This window comes from Hemibagrus wyckioides, linkage group LG07 (genome assembly GCF_019097595.1).
Source record: "Hemibagrus wyckioides isolate EC202008001 linkage group LG07, SWU_Hwy_1.0, whole genome shotgun sequence".
NCBI classification, from domain to species: domain Eukaryota; kingdom Metazoa; phylum Chordata; class Actinopteri; order Siluriformes; family Bagridae; genus Hemibagrus; species Hemibagrus wyckioides.
In genome coordinates this window covers 11,868,323-11,895,534 of record NC_080716.1, presented here as the reverse complement: position 1 = coordinate 11,895,534, position 27,212 = coordinate 11,868,323, and the positions used below count along the sequence as shown (strand labels likewise).

The window sequence follows — 27,212 nt, the reverse complement described above, 5'->3', positions numbered from 1 at the left end:
TATTGTGTTGTTCTTTTACATGCAAAGACACACCAACGAGGAAGTTACATGTGTCAGGGTAAACCTGTGTGCACAACACACAATGAAATACCACATTCAACATTAGAGACATTCCCCAGCATGCTTCAAATGTATGGTATACTGGCACATTGTTAGGATTCACAAGGGTACAGCATTCGGATGACTGTGTGAACATTTAGTGAACGCAAGACATAGTCATAGTACGGTAGAGAAGGATAATAATGCAATGGTGTGAAAACATCTTGAAAGGTGAATGGTTTATAAAGCATTTGACAATTGCTATATAGTGTCTTTCTATGTTGGGACTCATATTATCCATACTATTATTGTGAATAGAAGATGTGCTTAACTGTACACAATTAAGAAACAGATGCAAAATAGCTAGGGTTGAATATTATTAATGACCTAACAGGAAGTACACATTCATACAACAGGTAACAGATGTGTTAGTGGGTTTCTGGTCCAATCTACATTTGAATAAAATTCAGTGCCATAAATGTGAGATTTTATCCTGCAACGCTTCAGGTAGACAATAATAAATTAAACACCATATCCATGTTAGCACCTTAGGTAGTAACTGGGCACAGAAGTAAATGTTTCTGTGTTTCTGTGTCGGATTAGGAGTGAATTTGGGATTAAGAGAGCTGACAGACAAAAACAGAGATTTCTGAATGGGTTGCACAGTGCAAGAGATGGGGGTCAAAGGTCAAAATGCAGCCAGTCACCTGCTGCTGTCATGTTCATGGCACGGAGAGGAATGGCTGGAGAGAGAACAAAATACCCATCAGAATAGAGAGAGAGAGAGAGAGAGAGAGAGAGAGCTGGAAAAGCAGAGAAGCATACAAAAGAGCAACCAAAGGCCAAGTATCCCCCGCTATGATGCACACCTTAATATATTTTTTAAGGAAAGCTTCACATCTGGACTGGGATGTTATGATATCTTCAACAAAGAGCTACAGATAGTCAGGCAGAACACTCCTTTGTACAGTAGTCTAAAGTGACTCACCCCAGGACAAGCCCAATGGACCAGTCTACTACGAGCTTCATATTGTCTAGATTCCAAGAATGTCAAAGTAGACTCAATATCACACATGTGAACAGCTGATCCAAAGCCCACCACAATCAACATCATAATACCAGAGTCATGTTTCATTGCACCCATAAACTGGGATGTCATCAGCCACAGGGCCTTTTTGTGATCACTCTGTTTCTGTCAAAAGTCTTCAAAACAAGATCTATCTCCATTTTAATCTTTGTAATAATGTATACTATAACCTATTATCACCAAGTGTCCATGTTTCCCTTCACAAGCTTGTCACTCTTGGTTTACTAGATGATGTGACCAGTGACTAGATGATGACCAGTGAACCCCTCCCTAATGCCTCACATAGCAGGATCACCAGCATATTCTGTAAGACCTATCCTTCATTCCTGATACCACCAAAGGGCAACTTCAGTACCTCAATTACTCGTAGATTTACATCCCAAAGCAACACTGCTGGGTTCCTGCAACTGGGTCTAGAACCACACTCACATATGATGGTACTGTATGTTATCATTAATTTAATAGTAAGGCCCCAGGCCTACTAAGATAACAGACAAATTCGATTTTCAATGTACCATATCTATTTACCAAAACCTCCTTTATGAGGTTCTATAATTTTCCAGCTGGAATTCTGTACAGTAACAATAAATGAACCATCACATTTTCAGACATTAGAATATGTGTATCTATATGCCATACCCAGAGTGAGCAGCACTGGAGGAGAGTGCAATGTTGTCCAAGTTTTCTGATTCCCAGTTCAATCTAAATGGGTCCTTCTCATTAGCAAGGGATGACACCTGGACACAGTTAAGTGAAGATATTATATATGAACTCCATCCAACACTCAAAATTCTTTTCAAGAAAACACAATAATAGACCTCACAGGGCTTTGAATGATCTTTTATGATAATTCCTCAGATTGAATGTTTTTAAGTGACAATAAACATCAACAGTATAGTGCAACTGTGTGACTTCACCTGGTAACTGTGGATAGTGTCATCCAACATCCCATCATGCTTTGGGGAGTAATAGCCATAACGATTAGACATGTAGGACCTGTCCATACTGAAATGACACAGAACCAATGAGCAAGGGATTCTAGCAAATAATAGCTAACAATAAAATTTCAAAATCTTTGGATTCATACCTTTGGAACCGACTATGTGAGCATTAAAAGAGTGAAAAGTATTAGAAGTTAGGAGGAATTGTCTGTTATAGAATCTATTAAAAATATTTGTGAGTTATCAAGCAGTGTTGTGCAATCAGAAGCTGGTTTTAGTAGGAATACTGAAATCATTGAAAGGTAAAACTAAACGTAGTACCTAAATGATCATATAAATGTCATATTTGCCATGCAGTAATTAATTGTGATTAATATTTTTGCTACATATTTCTATGATGCATGTTTCACCTTTCGGACCGGCTGCCTTCTAGACTGAATCTCAGGTAATTCATGCCATCCAAGTATTGCCCAGGCAGAGAATCGTCTCCCAGCTCCCTCAGGTCCTCTGCTCTCAGATATTCTCCTCCATCACCCGTCATAGTATCCTCACCTGTGACACAGACATAGACATGTGAGAAATAAAAACACGAATAAAATATTGCTAAGATATTATTAGATATTTTAATGTCCAACTAACATAACTAAAACACAATGTTGAAGTGTATTGTAAATACCACATTATGCAATGCACCATACACACACAGAAACACAAACAAAAGGTATGTGTGCTTAAATAGGGGTTACTGCTTCTAGCGTTTAGCATTAAGGAACTCACACTCAGCAACACTACACTAAAAGCACACATTTCTTCTTTTTTCTGGCATTAAGAAGTGCTCTAAAGCTCAGTGCTGACACAATCAGTACGGATAATAAAGCAATATTGCTCCTGTTGCCAGGTCTGACCAGCAAGGATAGAATTTCTAGGACTGGCAAAAAGCAGCAGGGAAAACTGACAGTAAATATCAAACATACTGAAGCCTGAGAGTGGACTTCTGCTGTCAAAAGCATAGTGGCTACCTACAGGGTAGAACAAAAATGAATATTTATAAGCGAATAGTTGTGCTGTAGTTTAAGGCACCCAGTGGAGAGATACAGTAAGCGTCTAAAATAATAGCTTGGCATTGAATAGACTTTTTCAGCTTAATGCTATAACCACAAATGCCATAAACAATATCCACTTATCTTAAAAAAATGACATTCCTGCAACTAGGATCTAACCTTTTGTGAGGCCACATTGCATAATTGTGACAGCTGATATATCAAAATGTGGAACGTGTACATCAATTGCTAATATCTGATACAGCAATATTAAACAGTACAACAACTTAATATCATGAGCTGATACTGAACAGTATGTAGTCATAAAAGAAGACTACAGATAACATTACTACAACTTACAACCTAATTTGGTGTCAGGCATAATTTAAATGTTTTAAAAAATTGAGGTTTAATTTTACAAACCACCAATTGTTCACATAAACACTCTCATTTATATATTTTGTCACATATTCTCATCTATCTATCTATCTATCTATCTATCTATCTATCTATCTATCTATCTATCTATCTATCTATCTATCTATCTATCTATCTATCTATCTATCTATCTATATATATGATGGTAGCTCATAATACTATATGTGTTATATATAAATCTACAAGATGTTGAAGTGTTCGCAGTGTTGTGTCCATGAGAGTTAGTAAGTCTAAGAGCAAACCTTAAGCATTCTCCTCATCATTGCAGATTGAGCCTTGGAACGTTTTTCCACATAGTAATGTACACTCTGCCACCACATTATCAGCACTTCATCGTTTCTATATCGAATTCGACAACTGTAGAAGTTTCTACGTGAAAAGCAATACAATAAAATAAAGAAATATAACTTACTAAAACTACCCTGCCTAATGTACCGAAGTCCAGACCTCAGTGTCCTCATAGCTAGTTACAGCCATGGCAACAGACACTATGCCATTCCAAAAAAAAAGAAAAAAGAATCTTATGCATTTATAGCATTTAGCATATGCTCTCATCCAGAGCAATAGTTATTTCCACAACTGAGCAAGTGAGCAGTTGAGGGGTAAATGCATTGCTCAAAGGCCTAGCAGTTGCACCCCATGACCTTCTGATCAGTCCAAGGTCTTTAAGCTCTGAGCTACCACCCCATGCATGCAGGTTCTAATATCTAGAATCTTAAATAAGTCTATCCTGCACTACAAATAAATAGATCATTGATGAATAATTTGATAGATTAATAAATCAGTAAATTATTCTCAAACCCATTGTGATAATAGGATATTCAGCATACTGTGAGGTAAAACTGTTGCTGTGTTACAAGGGGAAAAAGTATCCAATTCCATGCAAAGCACACTTAGTATATAATTATCCATGATTTAAACAATTAATTATTATAAGTGTTCAGTTAACTACTGCATCCATTTTTTAAAAAAAAAAACCTGCCAGTTCTACACAGCAACCAAGCACTAGTAGAATAGTGCCTTGTACCTTCATCAAAGGAGTCATCAGATATAGCACCATCAGCAGTCTGCTTCAGTGCTACATGACATGTCATATCAGTAAGAATGAGTAAAGTCTATCTAGGAACACAGTCCTGCAGATGAAATTTTCAAAGAAAAATAATGATTTGCTGAAATTGCTGAATGAAATTGCTGATTTTGAATCGTACCTTCCTCATCAGACACATCAAGGACCTCAGTCATGGTCTCTGGCACGTTTAGTTTGTGTTTCTCAGTCACCGTCTGTGTCAAAACACAATCAGCTTATTACCACATACACACAAGCCAATAATACTTCGTTTCAAATTAGAGTTTCAAATTAGACTTACGGTTGTCGTAGTAATGACCTCCTCTGTAACCACTTTTAATGTGTCTACCACTGATATGTAACCCAGGCGACGAGCGATGGCAAGGGCTGTGTTTCCATTCTGGAAAAAAAAAATCATGAATTAATGCAAATCTGCGTTGTGTGTGTGTGTGTGTGTGTATGTCTGTTTGTGTTGTGCATGTGGTCATGTACTCACCGCAGTGGTAGCATTGGGTTTGGCTCCGTATTGCAGCAGAATGTTGATAATGTGTGTGTTGCCCTGTTGAGCTGCTTGGTGTAGAGGTGTATATCCATTCTGAACACAGGACACAGACACGTCACCTTCAGAAGAACATGTTTATAATTTTTTCTTTATGTTGTTTAGGACTACTATACCTTCGTCTTGGCATTGACACTGGCGTTATTTTTTAGAAGGAAGTTGACCATCTTGCTATTTCCGTAGTGGCAGGCGACGATTAGTGGTGTGTAACCCAACTAGAAGAAAAATGATCGATCTTTTATTTGAAACATTTCTGAGCTAATAGGTGCAACTAGCGATATATGAAGACATTGAACATGAATCTGATATGAATTTTATGAAGTAAGGTTTAAAAAAGATTGTGAATTGTTTCATTGTAAATGTATAGATGGTAAGAAATGACAAATATAGAGATAGTGTTTCATTTGTTTACAATCTCTATATTTGGCATTTCTTACCATCTATACATTTACATTTATTCATTTGTCAGCTGCTTTTACTCAAAGTGGCTGTCAATGAGCATAAATCATAAGACATATGACAGAATTGAAACATATGAGTTTTGCTTGAGGGCCAAGTGCCTCTCTGATAGCCCTGAGATTTTAGCTTACAACCCTCTCTAGTGTTTTTAAAATATGCACCTTTTGTTTTGTTCTGGCAATGTGGTTTGTCTGAATCATATATAATATTATGTTTTTTCTATGAGCAAAATTTTTTCTGGATCATATTTACATCCATTCCTTGAGAAAATGCACTGCAGTAATTTTCTTACTTTAGTTTGCTGGTCGAGGTTGGCATTGTTTTTAACTAAGATTTCAGCAACACTGACTTTATCTTCCTGGGCAGCCAGATGAAGAGCTGTAAGGCCACTCTGTGGAGAAAATAAACAAGCGACAATGCGATCAATAAGATTAAAATAATTAAAATTAAAGAGCAATTATTTAAAATGCAACAAAAAAATTTGTATAGACATGTACAAATGAACCTTGAGAATACTGGGTGATCGCCTCCTTTAAAATCCTCAATTCACAAATGAATGAATGACAAATTCATCTGAATGCATTCGTTAAAGGTTAATACTTTTAATTAAGGCAGTAGAATTTGTAATTAGGGAGAACAGAAATATTCACTCACTCATTTCTGACACTCTTGTTGAAAATTAGCCAAAACACATCTGTCCAGTGGCTATATTAATGACTGCATATACAGATTATGTGTATTCCAGTAGGACTACAACTCACTGTGATTAGTCATCAGCATCAACAGCATCTGTTCAGGTTGCACTGAGAATCCTATCTTTCTCATAGTTCATTACAAGATTTGTTTTCTCATTTAAAAATGTTTAATGGTAATTAATCCAGACGTCTGTTTGGTAATGATTGGCATGTTTTTGTCTGCCTTAATGTACACTAAAACGCTAAACCCCAACATTAATAAACCATGTTTACAAAGCAACATGTTTATAAATAAGATTATATTAATTGCTTTCCTGCAAATACCCATAAATGATCATATATATAAAATATAAATATAATCTTATTTATAACAGTTCAGTGCTTCCTGTTATATGAAAATAATCAGCAATGGGTTTGATTCGATGTCCACATCCAAATAAGTGTTTTATGCCACTTACACTGCAACTTGCCAGCGAAGGTTGGAAGGTTGTAATTTTTCTGTCACAGTTTCGAACACAAACTTTTAACAGTTTGTAATGTGGTGTCTGTGAGACAAGTTCCTATTATCACATGCTATAATCAGTTGCTACAAAGAGTTTTTTTCTTCACCATTCTCTCTTTTGTCTCTTTTGTCAGAATGAATAATTCCACCCAAAAATGCAGTGTCATGTTACAGAGAAACTGAAAACTACAAAGTTCTCTGTGCTTTACACTTTCCTGTTATGGAAAGCTTGGCTATTTCAAAGCACTAATACCTGAGAGCACAAATAGAATAGAAGTGCATAGAATAGAAACCCGTGATTTGAAGAGTCATGCTCTTATGAAAAATAAAAATAAGAGCACCAAAAAGCTACGAGAGCATCAACACCTACTGACCAATCGGATTTGAGAATTCGACAGCACTGTAGTACAAAAGTTTGTTCCTAGCTGGACTTTCCAACAAACCCAAAGTTTCTGTGTTGTGGTTTTGACAAGCTATTTTTTTCATATACTGTAATTTACTGTACTGTTACCTTAGTGGGCACATTAATGTGGGCCCCTTTCTCCAGCAGCAGAGCCGCCATGTCACTGTGGCCCTCCTGAGAGGCCAGGTGAAGCGGCGTCACCCCCTGCTTGGTCAGGATGTTGGTTTCTGCACCATACTGCAATAGAGTAGTGGCAATATCCATCTGGTTCTTCTTTGCAGCTATGTGGAGGGGAGTATATCCGTTCTGCAAAGGCAGAAAGCATAGAGATGGAATTAGAGACAGAACCTTGAGAAAGTTTGCGATTAGTGAGCTCCAGTGATCAAGGTTTGCAGAAAGCAAACCACCATTAAGCAAAAAGCCCATGATGGTGCACTCTCTCACCTTGGCTGTGGCGTGGGGTGAAGCCCCTTTGTCCAAAAGCAGCAGTGCCACCTTCTGGTTATCATAATGTGCAGCGACATGGAGAGGCGTGAGACCGTTCTACAAGAATGAGGGTCAGTGCATAGGGTTAAGAAGAAGCTGTTAGAAGTGCAAAGTCAGTAAAATACACATACACACATATGCGTATATAAAAGCTGTGTTACTAGAGAGTGTTAATGTGTTAATCTTATAAAAAAAAATGTTATTGTTTAGATTAAAGTGCAAGCTTGGCAGGAGCTATTATCTGGTTTCTTATTAAAGAAAAGAAACAGAAATATTTGGCTTTATTATTTGATAAAAGTTTGTATTACCATCAAATGAAACTATGCTTACCAGCGCTCTTGTAGTCAACATTGTCTCTATGGCTTTCTTTTAAACAACAGTCCAAAAAAGTCTATGAATTAGGCTCTACTGAATATGCACAATAACATCGTAATGTATGTTATATAGCAAATCTGTGTTTCAAGAGCTGATTGTCTCTAGCAAGTGACAGAAATGTGATGGATATAAATATTGTTGTGCCTTCTCAAATCCTACTTTGCTAATTTGTCAGCTATAAAATTAAAGATTGTCCATTGGAAATGTATTTTTTTTTAGTCCATTTCATCTAGATGACAGCATGAGAATGTTGTTCTTACTTTCCCAGATGCATCTGGAGGGGCTCGACGTTGCAGCAGGAGCTTGGCCACATCAAGGCTTCCATACTTAGATGCAACGTGTAAGGGAGTAAATCCTTTCTGGAAGTGGTAAAAAAAAAAAAAAACACACAACAAATCTCATTTCTTTGACTGAATTATTTGTCTATGAGAACTACATAATTGTTGTCTTTGCATGCTACTTATAGAGGCTTAAGGCTTAACTGTACACTAAGGGTGATTTAAGCAGGTGCTAATCTATTCACTAATTCTTCAATTAACACCTACATTGAGTTGTAATCTGCATGGTAGGTGGGTAAACATAACCTCATGAATGTCCTTTATATAAGCTGTGCGCCATAAAAAAATAACATGCTGACGCAATGTGATGCAGTCACGTTTCTATCACCACAATGAAAAACAAGTTCTCAGGGATGCACAGCAGGGGGTGCTAGTTAGTCAGTGACTTATCTCAGAAAAAAGGTGTGTCCATGAAGTCACATGATCACCATGTTAGCCCAGCTCTAACAGAAAGAAGACCTTCTCAATAACCCTGCCATTTCCAATCACTAGAGTAATGAGGAATGGATATAAAAAGCATCGAGTTCCATGTAAATGAATTTATTAACCTTCCTTACCCTTTTTTCCCAGGTTTTCTTTTCTTTCTTTTTTATTTGCTATACATTTATAATTATAATTTTAATTTTAAAAAAACACAGAAAAAAACGTACTGTCAAAAAATTGCTCACACTGGAGACTCCATCCATAATTTCTTTACAAATTTTACAGTTTCCACTCTCTAAACAGTTGAATGTATTTTTCTTTGTTGCACACAAACATGGTACTTAATGCATTACTTTTTATGTGTCTAAAATGATGTACAAGTCCCTATGAATAAGTTATAAAAAGTTTCTATAGAAATGATGTATTAGAACCTACACATTAATATGAAGCTGTGATTTGAATTTCAGCTGCACTACTGTCAGAGCTGCAGTTATAGATAAATAAGCAATAAAATAAGCATCTTCTGACGGCTTTCTGGCATAAAATTTACTATGCATCAATTCACAAACTGAAATTAGACACTGGGTTTCACAAAAGATATTCTGAATAAAAATGTACATGTTTCATGCAAAAGTAAACTATAAGGAGATTTAATGACTTATGTGATTTTACTACTAACGTGTAATAAAAATAAAAATAAAAAATCTAATTTCACTTCTCTGGGATATTGCTCTTAGGTTCATTCTTAGATGTTAGAAACAGGATGCAAGGATAGAAAATTCCAGGCTTGAATTACACACTTCTCATCTCTCACCTTAGTTGGAAGGGAATGAGAAGCTCCAGCCTCAAGCAGTACTGACGCTACGTCCAGCTGTCCCTCACGGGCAGAGATGTGCAGAGGTGTGTAGCCGTTGGTTGTAGATGCATCTGGATGTGCCATATGCTGCAGCAGCAGCTGGACAATCTCTGTTTTCCCCAACCGAGAGGCGATGTGGAGTGGAGTCTGGTCCTCCTGTTAGAGTGGAGGAGATGTGATGGTCAGATCAGTGATACAAAGAAGCTAAAAGTATTAGTAACATAAATATGACAAAATCAATATATTATTATAGCTAAGAAAATAGTATACAGTAGTAAAAATGTGTTATCTTTAGAAGAATCTGGCATTTTTTCTATTGGATAAATCTGGGAAACTGTACACATAAGGCCAGATATCATATCTTATTATTGTATAAGTACAAGTATAGTGTGTGTGTGTGTGTGTTGAGTTTCTTACTCTGGCTCTTGCGTCTACCATTGCACCATTTCTCAGTAGGCAGCGCACCACTTCCACCTGGCCAGCTCGAGCAGCCATATGCAGCGCTGTCTCTCCACGCTAGAATTAAAAAAGGCATGCGTTAATTACACACACACACACACACACACACACACACACACTGACAGTACTCACTATGTTGCTGACATCAGGAGAAGCTCCATTCTGAAGTAGCAGGAGAACAATGCTGAGGTGGCCCATGAAAGCTGCCACATGTATAGGGGTGAGGCCAGACTGGGCAAAGAAAGCACAAGGAAGCATAAGGGAAAGCTCACATGAATACAATATCCTCCTGAATTATTGCCACCCTTTATTTAAAAAAATGTACTCCAACTACTTCCAAACTCTCCATAGAATTACTTTATCTGATCAGATTATTTCAATTCTATGTGACAAAATGATTACATGCCTATGTTAATAAATATTTAAACAAATCAGGAATTGTGTTGTTTGAACTGAATTGTTTAGCCATGTTAGCCAAATCACCATTGGGTGACATAAGGGGATTGCATAGAAGAAAAAGCATCTGATATTCCACCGAGAAATATATGGGTGGATCATTGGGCTGTTTTGTGGCTTATGATTTAGAGGAAATTTCATGTAATTCAATACAGACCAAAATATTTCTACACAAAACCTGGTTACTCTGCCAGAACAGACTTCACCATACATCGTTTCTAGCAATATGATGAGCAAAACCTACTTCCAAATCAATGCAGAAATAGTAAAGCCACACCAAATCACTGTTTTTATTTTTTATTTTATTTTATTTTTTATTATTTTTCCCCCATCAATTGCATGAAGGGTGCCAGTAATTCTGGTGGGTTTTGTATATTTGTCTGTGTATGTGTGTGTTTCTACCTCAGTGATGGCTTGAATGGAAGCTCCATACTTGACAAGAAGCTCCATCACCTTCACTCGGTTCTTCTTACAGGCGATATGAAGAGGTGTGAAGCCGTTCTGTGAAGTGCAGAGACAGATTCAAGGAGTTGACAAGACACTGCTGTGTGAAATCAGTAATATTAGCTATGAATTCAATTAGTAGTTTACTATCCAAATAAATCAATAAAAATCCTAACGGCACAAAATCCTGTCAAATGGAAGCCAATTTCTGCCTTAGGTATTGCGATAAACATTTATTATTATTATTATTATTATTATTATTATTATTATTATTATTATTATTAATGAAGGCAATAGAACTGGTACCAGAGCCCGAGCATTGGGATTGGCCCTTTTGTCAAGCAGAAGCTTCGTGACTCTGTAGTGGCCACAGTGAGCGGCAACATGGAGTGCGGTCAGGTAGTCCAGCGTGACATCATCCACCGGCGCCTTGTGCTGCAGCAGGTGTTTAACACAATCGACATGGTCACCCTGAGCTGCCATGTGGAGTGGAGACAGGCCATTCTGATTGGAGACAAGAAGTGAGAGGAAGAGAGAATGAGTCACAGACTCGCATCATCCTACAAACCACGGGTATGCAAAATGCCCTATGTGTGTCTGAGGGGTGGATGTTGGGGGTCAATAACGTTCTCAGAAACATTACTTGAAAAACTAGAAGTCAAAATATTTCATCTTGGTTAAGAAGATTAAGTTACAGCTACAGTTACACACAAGTCATTAAGAAAAACCCGAACAGATAATAATATTAATGTTATACTTATATAGCTCTGTGTGTGTGTGTGTGTGTGTGTGTGTGTGCATATATACCTTGGTTCTGGCCAGAATGGGAGCTCCTCTTTCCAGCAAGAGCTCCACTGCTGTGTCATGTCCACTCCTTGCCGCACAGTGCAGAGGTGTGAGGCCATCCTGCAGAGAGAGAGGGAGAGAGAGAGAGAGAGAGAGACAAACTTCATTTTCATTTCAATACACCACTGGATATGACCCACTTGCCAGCACTCTCTCTCTCTCTCTCTCTCTCTTTTCTACACCCACACCAGTACACACACACACACACACACCATGCCCTTGGACACTCTAAACTGTGTTAGTTTCCTGACTGTCTTCTATTATAGTGGGGTTGTTGATTTTCTTTTGTTGCAATCAGACGCTTTCTCTCCGGTGGCCTCTACATATCATATAGCACAATTTATCTGTTCAATAGATGTTTGTTTTTATCTGGCTGATGTACTCCTCAAGAATGGTTTTCGGTGCGGTGGCCAGTTTGCCTTATGCCTTAACAATGTATCATAAAGTTCATTTGTTCTGGATTATACCAGCACTGACACCTTAAAGATGACAGAAAACTGTTTTGGTTGTTGTTGACTTATTTCTTTAAATGAACTAATGAACTGGGTGAAACAAAAACTTAGCAGATAATGTTGAATTTCCCATCGTGCCATGGCAACTGAATATAAATAGGGCTGTGATTTTTACACAGTTCACATTATTGGGATTTATATCCTTATAGCCCTTAAGCTCAAATTGTCTGCACATTAGTCTGTTTTAATTCAGGTCCAGTGTGTTATGAATCAAAGCCAAACCAGCAAATATACTGACCTGTGTTGTGTGTTTGTCCCTAAACAATGTGTGTTAGCTCAGCATTGTAATCAGTACATTGCGAGGGTAAGCCCCAAACACACCATGAGAAATAAACTGTGTAACAGATGAGTACCATTCAGTCTTAAAGCTAATCTGTAGAGAAATATCAGCTTCAATCTATAAATAACTTGGACAGTTATGCGTATGTGGATTCATTCGTTCATATTTGTGAGTTTATTGTGCACTTTAGGGCTTGTGTTGCTCTTGTGTCTTTATTGTTGGGACACTAAATTTCCACTTGGGGATGAATAAAGTACTCTACTCTCTACTCTACCAGACACATCAGCCCTACTAAAGCTACGCACCCTTGTTTTAGCATCAATCTTGGCTCCTCTGTCCAACAGCAGCCGGACCATGTTTGTATTTCCCCTCTTCGATGCCACGTGTAATGGTGTGATTCCATTCTGCAAAAAATAAGACACAAATTAACAGAGAGGTAACCTTACCGAAGGTCTGCCATATAAAACAACATGAACAATTTAATGGAGCATTCCGAAGGTGTGGTTCATTAAGTTCTCTTTGTGCAAATGAAAATGGTTTATCTTAAATAAAGGTGCTCTGTCGACTGCTTCTTATAATGAACACCATCCAACTCACATATTATTCACAGCTCAGAGTGAGGAGTGTATAAATGGTGCACGGTAAAATGACAAATAACCCTGACTCAAGGGCTATTTAAAAGAATAGCAGTTACATTTATGAAACCCACATCATCTGCAAACGCAGACACAGAATTTCAGTGTAAAAGAAAGCGTGGGCACAGGACAATTAACATTCTTGAATCTTGAATCAAACTGCAAATCATCTACAAACACAGGGGTATTCACAGTTCAGTCGCTGATTTTTTCCTGTGGTTGCTCAGCAGACAAATAGATTGTTTACTTACTTATCTCTTTACTGATTGAGTTGTGCAAACAAACTTTTTCAATTGGTAAGCTTAAGCAGATAGATAAATCAACACAGTGGAGCTATTACTACTAGTGCTATAGCAAGGTGTTGGGCTAATTATGTATTATTGATTAATTTATGAACAGTTCTTTATTTAATATTATGTACACACACACACACACACATCAGTTTTATATATTAGTAAATGTGAAACAAATAACAATTGTTTGGAAGTAAACAGAAAAATCATGAGTCATTAAACACCGACAAAAATATGAAGGCCTAATTAAATAAATAAATGAATGAATGAATGAATGAATGAATGAATGAATGAATGAATGAATAAATAAATAAATAAATAGAAATTACCACTAATGATTAACTTTTAACAATTTTATTTTAATAAATATTAAATAAGAATTATGACACAGTGGCAGGTCCCCTGAGCTTGGCTTTTAGTCCGTGTGGAAATTCACCTGTTCTATCTGAGTAGAGCCTGAGTAGCTTTCCTCTGGATTCCCCTGATTCCACCCACATCAGAAAATATGCCAGTACATGGATTAACTAGTCTACACTGCCTGTAGATGTGAATGAATATGTGAATGTGCATGTGTGTCATATCCAGTGTTTGTTTCCCAACTCAGGCATTGGGATAGACTCAGATCCACTGGATAAAGTGTTTACTGTATAGTAAAAAATGAACTGGACACAAAAATGGCTGTCATAGCGCAGTAGACTTGGTCAGGGGTTCAGTTCAGGATCAGGGTAGGTGAGGACAGGCCAGTGTAGGCAAAAAAGGCTGAATGTTCACTGAAAATATGCAGACTCTGCCACTCTGACATGCTGAGGCTTTACATTGCCGTCTGATATTCTTTTTAGTCTGAATGTTTGCGTGTGTATGTGCACCGCATTCCAATACACACCCTTGCAGTAAAATCCACCGCAGCGCCTCGATTTAGTAGTAGCGTCGCTACATTCACATTCCCATAGTGAGCTGCGATGTGCAGTGGTGTAAATCCGCTCTGTAACACAGGGGGGAAAAAGAGCAACACAGGAACACAACACTTAACACTTCACTCTAAACACATGCTCCAAAGCCACACTTGTCAGTAAATGCTGATCTGAGAGCAACTTATCTGTCCCCGTTTGTTATATAATCAGGATTTTATACCCAGCAACATCTCAAATCTGCATTTATTGACGAAAAAGGGCTTCGGTATAAAGAAATGCATCCCTGACTTCACTTTCTATCTACTGTAGTAGCATGCAGCAGTCAAACGTGGCATTGCATATCAGAAAAAGAAACTGAAAAGACATTTTTAGAGGAAGTTCAGTAATTCCTATAAACATGGAGTAGAAAAATGAAACATAAAAAAATGCAAACCTTATGAAGATCCCATATATAAAACTCAGATACACACATACACAGAGACATTAGAGGTCACAGACATGCAGAACAAAAAAAAGGCTAAAAGCAAGTGCATACAGATACATTTTTGAAAAATACTGTTTTGTTAAACAAAGGACAGGAAATGAACAGAAATGAAAATCCACAGAATAACAAGATATCCACAAATAAATAAATAAATAAATAAAAAGGAGCATTATCCCACAGTAGAATATATCAGGAATCGAATCAGGTTAGGAATATGAGAAGATAGAGATTGGCTGAGCAATCTGAAGAATGTGAAACTCTGGCCTTACCTTTCCATTCTGAAAGTCACGGTCCGATTTAATGTGAAAACATCATTTACAAAAATGTGAAGGATATATTGACTATGTGATACACATTCAAAGCAGGTGCAAAAAAAAAAAATTATGTGGTGCATCATGCTATGCATTGAAATATATATATAAAAAAAATCATATAATCAAAACCAAATTGCTTACAGATGGTTATAAATGTTTGCTTAACTTGCAAAACAAATCAATAAGTCATGACATAGTGAGGCTATTTTAAACAAGTCAACCATAAATTCGTGCACATTTATTTTCCACTTCTTGTGTGTGATTTTTCTATTAATACTGTTTATGTGCTTCCTGCTTAAATATGCTGTGAATATTAGAGATAAAGAGACATGCTGTATTTTTCAGTATAGGATAGTGATGCTGTTAAAGTTTCAATGTTAATAGATTACTGATAAAAAGGAAGCATGCAAAATAAAAATAATAATTAAATAATTAAAAAAATAAAAAATAAAAATATTCCTCAGCCTTGTATAAATGGCTGAGTGAAGAAATCATATTAATCATTAATAATATATGAATTATTTTATCAATTATAATTTATCAATTAGGTACAACACAAGTGTTCATGATCAAACCGGTTGCCAAGTATTTGCCCTGCATTTTCATCTAGCTACTTCAATTCGCAAACATTCTGTCAATTAATAGAGGCATATTGCAAAATTGTACAGTATTTAACATTTTATTTGCTTGTTTGATTTTTAAATTTTACATTTCAGAAGGGAAGGGATTCATTCATCTTAATCCATACGGGAGAAGATGACATGTTTAAGACTCCATGGTCTATTGGATTTTGCATCCACAATTTTGTAACATAGGCATACTGGCAAATAAATGTCCATAACCATGGCAGCATAAAACCAGTGTAATGTTTCAGGCAAGCATATTCATGAAAGATGATAGAAATAATGTGCATACTGCAACTGTGCAAGTGAACCCAAAGGTAATTCTGAATGACACTTAAGAAGCCAGCCACAGAAATGTGTACGAAAAAGTAACAAAATAAAATTCCACATGCAGTGCCAATAAGTGTAATGTGTAAAATACGAAAAAATGTTAAAAGAAAAAGCAGATAACCTGCTGAAAAATATATTTATGACCAGAAAAGATCTCTACCTCAGTAGTTCTATTGACCATCATCTGTTGCAGCAAAGAATGTGAAGGGAAAAGCATTGTTATGTTTTACATACACACGCACACACGTACACACACATAACACACACCTGCGCACACACACACAAACACACACGCACGCACAGAGAATACACACATGTATTCATGTTCTGCATGCACATAATATCCCATTTTTCTTTGGATGATTATTTCCTTACTTTCTTTGTTCTGATATTGTACTCACAGGTCAAATACTGACTAGTGGGCAACTGTGAAGATTAAAAGCATCATCAGTTTCAACTAAGTACCAGGATGTAATGTAGCTTAACACCTAGCTGCCTCTGTCAGAAGGTCAAACATGAATCATTATCAAAATCATAAATCAGTGGTTTCATTGATAATCTCTCTGCCTGGATTTAAACCCCATTGAAAACCTGTGGTCTGAATTAAATACAAAGGACTTCAAAATGTTGTGTATTAAGCATCCCAATGTGTCTCAATTTAGTTATACATTACAGTACATACATACAAGACTCAGTGCTGTTATTCTCTCCAGGGACGGAATTTTACAGATAATAAATGTAGGAACACAGATGTTGTATAATATTATAAAACTATCTATAGATATACTATATCTTACTCAATGCATTTTTGCAAAATTCTTTTAAAGTATTAATTTTTGTTCATTTTTAAATAGGTCATACAACTACACCTACACACAGTGTATCAACGACCAATTTAAGAAGTATGATGTGATTGATATGCTGTAATAACAGGACTTTTTGTTTGTTTGTTTGTTTGTTTAGAGTTTATAGTTATTGCTAAATGAAAAATTGGGAGGTTTGTTTTGTTTAGACAGCCCGGGGACAGTAGAGCAGTCAGTACAGAGAAGTGTTTACCTGCATGTGTTAATTGTTTGTGTTAATATTGTTAAGCGGATGTACATTATATGTTGCCATAAAGCTGAAAGCACACAACTGAACAGAATGTCTTAGAGAATGTATGCGCTAGTTTTATAATTTTCCTGCAATGGAAACCTGTTCCAGAATGAAATCCCCTGACCTCAACCTCACTAAACACCTTCTGGATGAACTGTAATGCCGACTGCGCACCAGGCCTCCTCGCCTGAAATCACTGCCCAACCTCACTAATGCTCTTGTAGGCAAAAATTCCCACAGCTACTTTCCAAAATCTATAGGAATGTCTTCCCAGAAGACTGGAGGCTGATAAAACAGCAAAAACAGGGACAGAAAAAGAAGCTTAGACAGAAGCAATAGACAGTTCTTCCCTTAATTACCCATTACCTTTGGCCTCAGATGAGTCAGTAGAAATTTCCAGAGAAAAATGGGTACATCTAAATCAACACATGCACACATTTTTTTTTGCAATAAAAATCTTTTCATAACCTTTACAGAGAACTCATGCTGAGGCTACATATTTATATGGATTTACTCAAAAGTAAAGTGTGCAGAACTAAAATATATATTGATAAAGAAGTCTTATAGACAAATGGAATGATAGAGAAAAGATAGGAACCCGGATAGCATCAGGATGAAGACACAGCACACAGGCACACTGAGACTGTGAGAGACAAAGAGAGATGGAGACAACATGGAATACACAATGGAAACAATGACGGAAACAAACTGTAGCACTGTAGATTAGATTCCTACAAGAGCTACCCAACAGCAACAGGAAAGATTTCAGAGAGAAATATGGACAAGATGACATAGAAGTGCCTAAGTGTTAGAGGATTAAATGTGACACCATGCACATGTATATTGCTGTTATATTCATATCTGAGATTAATTGTGATTGATTAGCCTCATTCATTTCTTGTTCCCCGGTTGTCTACCTTAGACTGGACATCTGCGTTGTGGTCATTCTGGAGCAGCAGGGCAGCAGATTTCGTGTCATCCTTACGGGCAGCAATATGCAGGGCGGGGAGACGAACCTTCCCCTTAGTGTCATTCTCCAGGAGTATGGAGACAACCTGATTATGGCCCTGCTGTAGCGCAATGGCCAAAGGGGTGAAGCCATCCTGCAAACACAGTATAGTGTTAATCATGTTTAATTCTTTATATTTTGAGGCATAGAAATCTATGTTGGAAGATATATGTAGCTGCATTTATAGTGTGGGATGAACAGTTCCAATATATCTATAGCACAGAAATGATTTTTCTTTCTTTCTTTCTATCTGTTTCTTTACAAATATGTAAAACTTGACCCAAATCCACTTCCTGTGCTTAATATCATTATATAGATTCATCCCAAAGGGAAAATTACAGCTTCCAGCAGTATACACAAACACAGGTAATAGATAAAATAAGAAGGAATATAACAAAAAATACTAAAATACCCAAATTTAAGGGTACAAAAAATATAACAAAAAATATAACAAATAACAAAATACTACACAATTTAACAAAATATAGCAAAAAAATACTAAATATAGAGATTTAAGGAATAAATATAGAGAATTGCTGCTACCAAAGCTGAAAATAGCTATTCTTTAACCAGGAGCAACACTGTGCAGACAGTGTTGAGAACAGGTAGTTTGGTTGTTTTCACAGTAATTACATGGTCTTTAGCCTTTTGAATTTTGCCTGAAGGCCAAGACTAACTGTATCCTTCCTCTGACATGGACTAAATTATGTTTTTGTAAACTAACTGCTTTCTGTAGCTGCTCTAATTTTTTTTGCATTAACTAATAGATTGCAAAGATAATTTGTTCTATTGACTCGCATTTTATGACCATTTTCATGTGTTGTTGGTCTATGTGAGTCAAATGACCAGATATGAGACATTATTTAGAACATTTAACTGTGGTCCATACTGTATTTGTACAAAGTACAAATAATCTGTTTCATAATCAAGTGAAAAAAAAATCTGAATTGCTTGATGAAAAATACATATCCACAGACATTTCTGACAAGGTTAACCCAGTTGAACAAGATAAAAGCAAACTTACAGTAGCTTGCTTGTTTTGTTTTGGGGTTTTTTTGTTGTTGTTGTCGTTGGTTACCTCTGTCGCTGTGCTCTGATTTCCTCCATTCTCCAGAAGATAGCGAACCACATCCAAATGGTTCTCTTGGGCAGCCATGTATAAAGGAGTGAAGCCATTCTGTAGCATAATGACACACGATATTTACCTTTTATTTAGTACAACTATTAGCAAAAACAGAAAAAAATCACCAAAAAACGCCAGGCTCACTTGTGATTGTGAATTGATGTCCGCTCCACGTTTGACCAGGATCTTCACCACATCCCCCTGACCTGCTAGAGAGGCAATGTGGAGAGCTGTGTTTCCTTTCTGCTGGGCAAGCACACAATGTTGTGTATTATTGTTTTGTAATAATATCAGATATTACCAAAATGATAGCAAAACTTTTTTTGTGTAATAGGTTTCAATTTTGTAATATCTCACAGAAACATCAATAGAAACAGACCACAAATTAGACCCCAAGAACAGAAATCTGTTGCTACACAAGTCACAGGCTCTCTAAAACTTTGACTTCAAGATTTGTTTTCCCAACTTGAATTTCCAGGGTTTTGTACGTCAATATACTGTGTTCAAACATTGCATCAGCTATTTATATATGGTATGTGCTTTATATATATTTAAAGGGAGATTGGAGATAGCACCTTGGAATAAAGTGCACTCCATGATTATGTGACGTTCATAGTTAGAGGACACATATTATCCGATATGTGTGATTTAAAGTTCAATTGTCCTTATCAGCACAGACCCCATGATGAAGCATAGCACAAGAGTCAGGAAAAAAAGGTCTTGTTTAGAAAAGCTTGTGATGATAGAGAGATAGGAACGAGATGATTTAGTATTTCCAGCAGAGGCTGGAGTATCCAAACAGGGATTTCTCTCTCTCTCTCCCTCTCTCTCTCTATCTGTGTGTGTGTGTGTGTGTGTTTGTTTGTATGTGAGTGATTGAGTGAGTGAGTGACTTAGTTAAAGGTTAATGATTTCCACAAACTAAGCTTAATGGTTATATGCCCGAGCATGTGTTGCCGATATAAGATTATTTGAGATTGTGTTTCATCACAAGATATCTAAAACCACTTCTTGCACCTTGGTAGCATGAGGAGCGTAAAGCGTGTCTGATTCCCATGCTTGAGATAGCAAGTCATTTCTGAGTGATGATCTCTGGCCATCCCGTCTGGCTCCATCATTCCAGAGCAGTGACGGAGGCTACTCTGTGATCATGTGACATGAGTATTAAGTTCCATGCGTTACACTTGTCTGTGATAAACATAAATGTTTTAAACTACTTTTAGGATTCCTAAAGACGCTATTAACTATTGGATTTTAAGAAGCTTTTTCAAAGCTGGGTTATGTATTTTGAGCATGCAGTCTCAGATAAGACAAAGTCCCTATTCTCCCAAAGATGACAGCCTCTAAGTCTTTAGTCCCTAAGATAAAGTTCCCTATTCAACAACTTCCCAATGACAAGTAATCTTAGTTATAAATAACAAACAACTTAAAGAAGGTCATATGTTATGTATGAGCCTGTTTTGTTTGAAAGTCTTTTAAAATCAGTGATTTAATGAATAAGGGCTAAGTAGTTTTTGCTGTCTCTGCTTTTGGAGAAAAGCCATATATAAACAAAGAATCCATTCATGCCGTCCATTTAGGAGGTGAATTTAGTGTCGTATGGACCTCTGCCTTTTTGAGGTAACTGAACAATGAAGTGAACAACAGAGTTTACAAACTATGTTAGTTATGGAGGTTTTCTAGAAATTCACGAACGTTGTACAAGATAAAAAATGTTGTGTGTTGAAATACACCCTTGAGGAGAATGAGGAAATTATGCTTAGCTAGTTAGCATGCAGTTGTGTAGTTAGCTAGCAGTTAATATGATATTAGTCTTTAGTTTGTTTTGTAGTTAGTTTGCAGTAAATGTGTAGTTAATTTCTAGTTAGTGTGTAGGTCAATAAAATGACTGTTTGTACCACATCATAACACAATGTTTAAAGATTCTTAAAGCCAAGGAAAAGGCAGAAACCCCTGATCTTTTGTCTTTTATTCAAAATATGAGCCAGATCTTTTCTGATGACTCATTTTAAGGGCAGTGTTTCTGTTAGTCACTAACAATGCTTTAAACCTCAGTGAAAGTCAGTGCTCTGTTTCTGTAGTACGCAGTCATTTTTTAACCCACTGTTATGTAAGGTGCTGTCTTGAGATGAAGAACAATAAAGAACATACAATATCTTACTTATTCACATGAGATGAATGATCTTGTCCTGAAATAGTTTAGTAACTAGAAAGTATTTACGCTGGATAGATAAGTCAAGTCACTAATGTAACATTAAGCCGGAATAAAAGCTTTCATTAGCCCAAGAATCATAGTATTTCCCTAAGGTCCATTTCACTCCATTGGTTAAGCGCTCATATGACACATCCCAATAATAGCGAGTGAGTAGACAGTTTGTTTTCATGTGGTTGCCAGGTCTAGATATCACCAGCTGCCAAAGCACTGCTAGTTCATGGGCCCACCTATATAGCATACAATGCTGCAAACCTCTCACCAAAAGTACAGCGAGCCTTAATCTCTTCTCATTCCTCTCACAGCTAATCCTAGAATAATTTATTATTCAGGAAGAAGTCACCTTCGTTGCAGCGTCCACTGCGGCACCTCTATCCAGTAGCTCCTGGACAAGATCCATGTGCCCCTCCTTAGCTGCCAGGTGCAGAGCATTGAGTCCATTCTGTAGAGACAAAAAAACAAGCCAGGAATCAAGCACACGCATACAAAACAGATTTTCCAAACAAAAAAACAGTTTCCGTGTACCTCCTCATCCATGCCCCAAAGTGCTTCCTGACTGTATGACACTACTACACTGAAGAGGCTTGATATAAATATCAAAGCAAATATGGATGATCCCGTTTATGCTGTGTCATTTTGGCACAGAGAGTTGCCAAAGGATTTTAAGGGTTCATTCAAGATATTAATAAAACTGGCAATGTCACTGTATCTGGCAGCCCCACACCCAATTGTGTAATAAAGCATACCTTAACATCATATAGAAAGTTTGATATAAAGGCTCGTTGATACCAAGCAAAAAAAACATCATGACATATTCCTTCAGATTTCACTTAAATTATTATTATTATTATTTTTAAATTAAACAGAAGCAAAGACCCTAAAGAATAATGAAGTACTTACTGAACACAGAGTTTACAAACTACATTAGCTATGAAGAATTTCTGGAAATAGTTGAATGTTGTGTGTAGAAATCCACCCTTGATCATAGTGTGAGGAAGTCACACTTAGCTAGTTTGTAGTTAGTGTGCACTTATTGTGTAGTCTGTGTGGATTTAGTGAGTAGTTTGTGTGCATTTAGTGTGTAGTTTATGTGTAGTTTGTGTGCATTTAGTGTGTAGTTTATGTGTACTTATGTGCATTTAGAGAGTAGTAAATGTGCAGTTTGTGTGTAGTTTGTGCGCATTTAGTGTGTAATTAGTGTGCAGTTTGTGTGTATTTCGTGTGTAGTTTGTGTTTATTTAGTGAGTAATTAGTGTGCAGTTTGTGTGTATTTCGTGTGTAGTTTGTGTTTATTTAGTGAGTAATTAGTGTGCAGTTTGTGTGTATTTCGTGTGTAGTTTGTGTTTATTTAGTGAGTAATTAGTGTGCAGTTTGTGTGTATTTCGTGTGTAGTTTGTGTTTATTTAGTGAGTAATTAGTGTGCAGTTTGTGTGTATTTCGTGTGTAGTTTGTGTTTATTTAGTGAGTAATTAGTGTGCAGTTTGTGTGTATTTCGTGTGTAGTTTGTGTTTATTTAGTGAGTAATTAGTGTGCAGTTTGTGTGTAGTTTGTGTGTATTTCGTGTGTAGTTTGTGTTTATTTAGTGAGTAATTAGTGTGCAGTTTGTGTGTAGTTTGTGTGTATTTCGTGTGTAGTTTGTGTTTATTTAGTGAGTAATTAGTGTGCAGTTTGTGTGTAGTTTCTGTGGATTTAGTGAGTAGTTTGTGTTTATTTAGTGAGTAATTAGTGTGCAGTTAGTGTGTAGTTTGTGTGTATTTAGTGAGTAATTAGTGTGCAGTTAGTGTGTAGTTTGTGTGCATTTAGTGTGTAGTTAGTGTGTAGTTTATGCGTAGTTTGTGTGCATTTAGTGAGTAATTAGTGTGCAGTTAGTGTGTAGTTTGTGTGTAGATAGTTTGCAGTTAGTGTGCAGTCAGTTTGTAGTTAGTGTATAGTGTTTATGTAGACGGTTTGTACCACTGCATTTATTAAACTGACTAATTACACAATGTGATTTTTGTAGGGAGATTTCTGAGACTATTTCCTAAAGCTGAGGTGTGAAATATATTATAGGCAGAAACTCCTGATCATTTAAGACCCAAACATTTACAGCAGTTTGAAATGTACTCAAAATATTATCCAGATCATTTCTGAAAACTCATCTTCAGGGCAATGTTTCTTGACCCTAGAAAATCCTTTGACTTAAATGGCAAATGAACAGAATGCTCCAGGAAATCAGAGACACCGCTGCTAATCCAATTCTAATAAGGATATTGACGTGTCATCCCTCTTGTGTTGCAACAAAAAACCAAAGCCCTATTCAAGACAGGATTATATTTCCATGGGGACCTGAGGTATTTCCATCATTTGCTGGTGCTATACACTGGGATTTTATTTCCATCCAGATTTATTATCTGTTTTTCTCCCTCCTCCCCTAAGAAAAATAAAGACCGAATTACCTGCTGTTTTTCTACCACTTGACCACTGATGCTCACTGTATTAAGTTGCCTAGTGCACTTCTTCTCAAAATGCAGAAAGTGGAAGAAGTCACTTTGTAATGGTCGTATAACCTAATCTCTATGCTGCATTTTTTGGGAACACATTAGCAGTAGACATAAAATAAAATCAATCAGCAAAGCACTTCCCAGAGGTTGATGCTTTTATAATGACAGCTATAACAGGTTATTATATACTGTAATACAGATTCTAGAAACAAATAAATGAATGCTGTTATCACTGTAAGGTCAATAATCATTTAACATTTGATGCCGAACAATGTCAGAAGAAATCATCCGGGTTTATAGACAAAACATCCTGCAGAAACTTGTCACGGACGCATTACTGTAATTGTTTTCCTGATGTAAAAGTTGTATCATAGAGACATGTAAAAGAAAGAGAAAGTCGGAGAGAGAGAGAGAGAGAGAGAGAGAGAGAGAGAGAGAGAGAGAGATGTCTGGATAAGTCTCATTTATGAAAGTGTTGCTCCATGTAGATTTTGGAGGATTATTAGACTTCATTGCATGTCATTATAAAGCTACAGTATACGTCTTAAAGTATGCGGACACATAGTGTACAGAATAAAGTCTTTCCACAAAAACTAAAGTACAAAACTGTCTACGTCTGTGTGCTGTAACATTACATTTTCCCTTCACAGGTACTAAAATGAGGCCCTAACCAATTCCAGCACGACAATGCCCCTGTGCACAAAAAGAGGTCCAGGAAAACATGATTTGTCAAGGTTGTAGTGGAAGACTGAACTGGAACACTGACTGCACCCCAGACCACTTACCCTACACCATTGTCTGATCTCACTAATGCTCTGGTGTCTGAATGAACACAAAATCTAGTGAAATGCCTTCCCAGAAGAGTGGAGCTGCATATAACATATTACACACACTTGTCTCCAATTTGGGACATAACCTAGTCCCTGACCACAGCACATTACCCGCTGTATCAATGTGTAAGTCTGTGAAAATGAATGTTTCTAATCTATAACTGTCCTCTGAGATTGCTGCTATACTGCAGGTAGGTAAAATTTATGAGGATCTCTGCTGCTCACATACAGAGGCACTTAATCCATCTCTCTCACTACACCCCCACTCTGTCCTACATTCTGCCATCAGCAGCAACACAGCAGTTTAATCACACCAGACCAAAGCATCGAAGAGCACCTGCTGAAAAGCTCAATTTGATTACCACGTACCTCTCGAAAGCTTATTCTGTTATGCTACATAATTGCGGAGATCTGATTTATTACGATGGTCCTAGTTGTCTGTTTAATTGGACAAGAATGAAATGTACTTTGGGTGAGATAATAAAATAGGCCCTGAATGACTGACTTTTCTTCAGCCACTAACAAATCAACAGCAGACATCTTAATAAAACTGTAATTCTATGTGTTAACTTTATACAATATGCCAAGTAAAATGTATATCTAGTGTGCTACTTTAATAATGAAATAATTGAGGTATGATGGCTTCAGTCCCTTTGTAACACTTAAACCCAAAAATAGCTAGAGGTAAAGATATATACTTTACTAGATTTATAAGCAGAGATTAATTTGCTACAGCACAGAGCACATAGACTCACATGTCAGGATTTATAGGTCAAAAAAACTTGACGTGAGTTATGACATATCACAGTCACAGGAAATGACTCATAAATCAGCACATAGGAAGGAATGACACTAATGAGGGAGAAAAATCCCAAACATTTACAAGTCTTCTCAATTGCATGGTCTTTTTTGAATTTTTTTCAAAATCTTTATTTGGAAATGATAAAGTCGGGTGAAAAAATCGACGAATAATTTATTTTCTGGATAGCAGTATTTCCTTCATTAGGTTTAAAATAAAATGTTTAGCGCATGACAGTAATTTTGCATTAATTTCGAATAAGGAAAGCAAAAATTGATTACTTTAAGGAATAAAAACTTTATAGAGCTTCAAACCAAATTACAAAATAAATGTTTTTCCTCACTGTAAATTGTATTTTCTTAATATTTGTTATTATATTTTTATGACTAATCATTTCATTCTCTCCTGACTGAGCCTTTGCAGTGCAGCATGTGAGTCTTTCACTCACTAGAGACTGAATTATCTCTTCACATAGGTCATGGTTCTAGTGTTTCAAATGCCTGGCCAGAACAAGGACACCACCCACATACATAGTGAATGGAAAAGGACAAAAGGTCGAATACAAACACAAATACACAAGATAGAAATGAAGACAAAAAGCATGCATGGGATTGAAAGAAAGAACTACAGTCCCAGTATCCTTTAGTTTTCCAGTTATAAATTTTTTATCAGAGGCCAAAAAATGGCATTTGTGCCTGTTTTGTTCTGTCCATGTTTAGCTTTGAATTTATTTGTCATGTCACACACTATTATGGTTATTAATGGCTTATATGAAAGTAGACACTCTGGGTAGACACCCTAGTCTGTTAGGAGCAACAAATTCATAGAAAAGTTCCAAAAAACCAAGATTGTCAGTTATATTTTCACACAAATGTAAACCAAGTAAATGGTGATATCGTGTCCATTTCTGCTTTCTGAAATGCCCCAGTTGCTTGTTCATAAGCATCTAAAATTTGAAGGAGTTTACTTCAACCACTAAAATTTGACTGTAAGATTATCCAAACAGAGGTAAAAACATCTCACACTGAAAGCCAACAGTGTCCTGAATCATTTTATATCAGACTTATGACTATAAAAGAATGAATTATGTTATATACTGATTGAAAATATCCAATAGGTAGATTTCCACCACTGTACTGGTCTAAAGGGTTATAATATTAGTGACATGATTGCATTCCTTGTACTACTAGACATTGGCTAAGTAGAGAACACTGAACACCCCAGTCAGAATGTCAGCTTTTAAATGCACTCTGTTTCTGTGGTGCAGTTGGAAATGTTCATGTGTTAATACCACATGATGAAATACTTGGTAACGAATGTCTCACAAACTGAATGCTACAAAAAAAAAAAGATGAATGATTTTATGATTT

The 27,212-nt window shown here is 36.6% G+C and overlaps 1 protein-coding gene across 22 annotated transcripts in view; it reads right to left on the bottom strand.

The window, feature by feature from the left end:
- Nucleotides 1-27,212, bottom strand: part of ank2b (ankyrin 2b, neuronal) — a 140,045-nt gene that overhangs the window by 38,977 nt on the left and 73,856 nt on the right. For 17 of the 22 annotated variants that reach the window (XM_058394499.1, XM_058394498.1, XM_058394513.1 and 14 more), the window contains exons 3-28: nt 22,077-22,175; nt 19,666-19,764; nt 19,477-19,575; nt 18,307-18,492; nt 16,455-16,478; nt 14,516-14,614; nt 13,010-13,108; nt 11,874-11,972; nt 11,373-11,570; nt 11,025-11,123; nt 10,299-10,397; nt 10,125-10,223; nt 9,666-9,863; nt 8,351-8,449; nt 7,674-7,772; nt 7,338-7,535; nt 5,922-6,020; nt 5,287-5,385; nt 5,108-5,206; nt 4,913-5,011; nt 4,754-4,826; nt 2,478-2,619; nt 2,214-2,225; nt 2,044-2,131; nt 1,766-1,863; nt 747-782 (exon numbers count right to left, since the gene is read on the bottom strand). In XM_058394499.1, coding sequence (XP_058250482.1) covers nt 747-782; nt 1,766-1,863; nt 2,044-2,131; nt 2,214-2,225; nt 2,478-2,619; nt 4,754-4,826; nt 4,913-5,011; nt 5,108-5,206; nt 5,287-5,385; nt 5,922-6,020; nt 7,338-7,535; nt 7,674-7,772; nt 8,351-8,449; nt 9,666-9,863; nt 10,125-10,223; nt 10,299-10,397; nt 11,025-11,123; nt 11,373-11,570; nt 11,874-11,972; nt 13,010-13,108; nt 14,516-14,614; nt 16,455-16,478; nt 18,307-18,492; nt 19,477-19,575; nt 19,666-19,764; nt 22,077-22,175 — 2,738 coding nt within the window. The remainder of the gene's footprint in view (nt 1-746; nt 783-1,765; nt 1,864-2,043; nt 2,132-2,213; nt 2,226-2,477; nt 2,620-4,753; nt 4,827-4,912; nt 5,012-5,107; nt 5,207-5,286; nt 5,386-5,921; nt 6,021-7,337; nt 7,536-7,673; nt 7,773-8,350; nt 8,450-9,665; nt 9,864-10,124; nt 10,224-10,298; nt 10,398-11,024; nt 11,124-11,372; nt 11,571-11,873; nt 11,973-13,009; nt 13,109-14,515; nt 14,615-16,454; nt 16,479-18,306; nt 18,493-19,476; nt 19,576-19,665; nt 19,765-22,076; nt 22,176-27,212) is intronic. The other 5 variants (XM_058394497.1, XM_058394501.1, XM_058394492.1 and 2 more) reach the window with 4 other exon arrangements.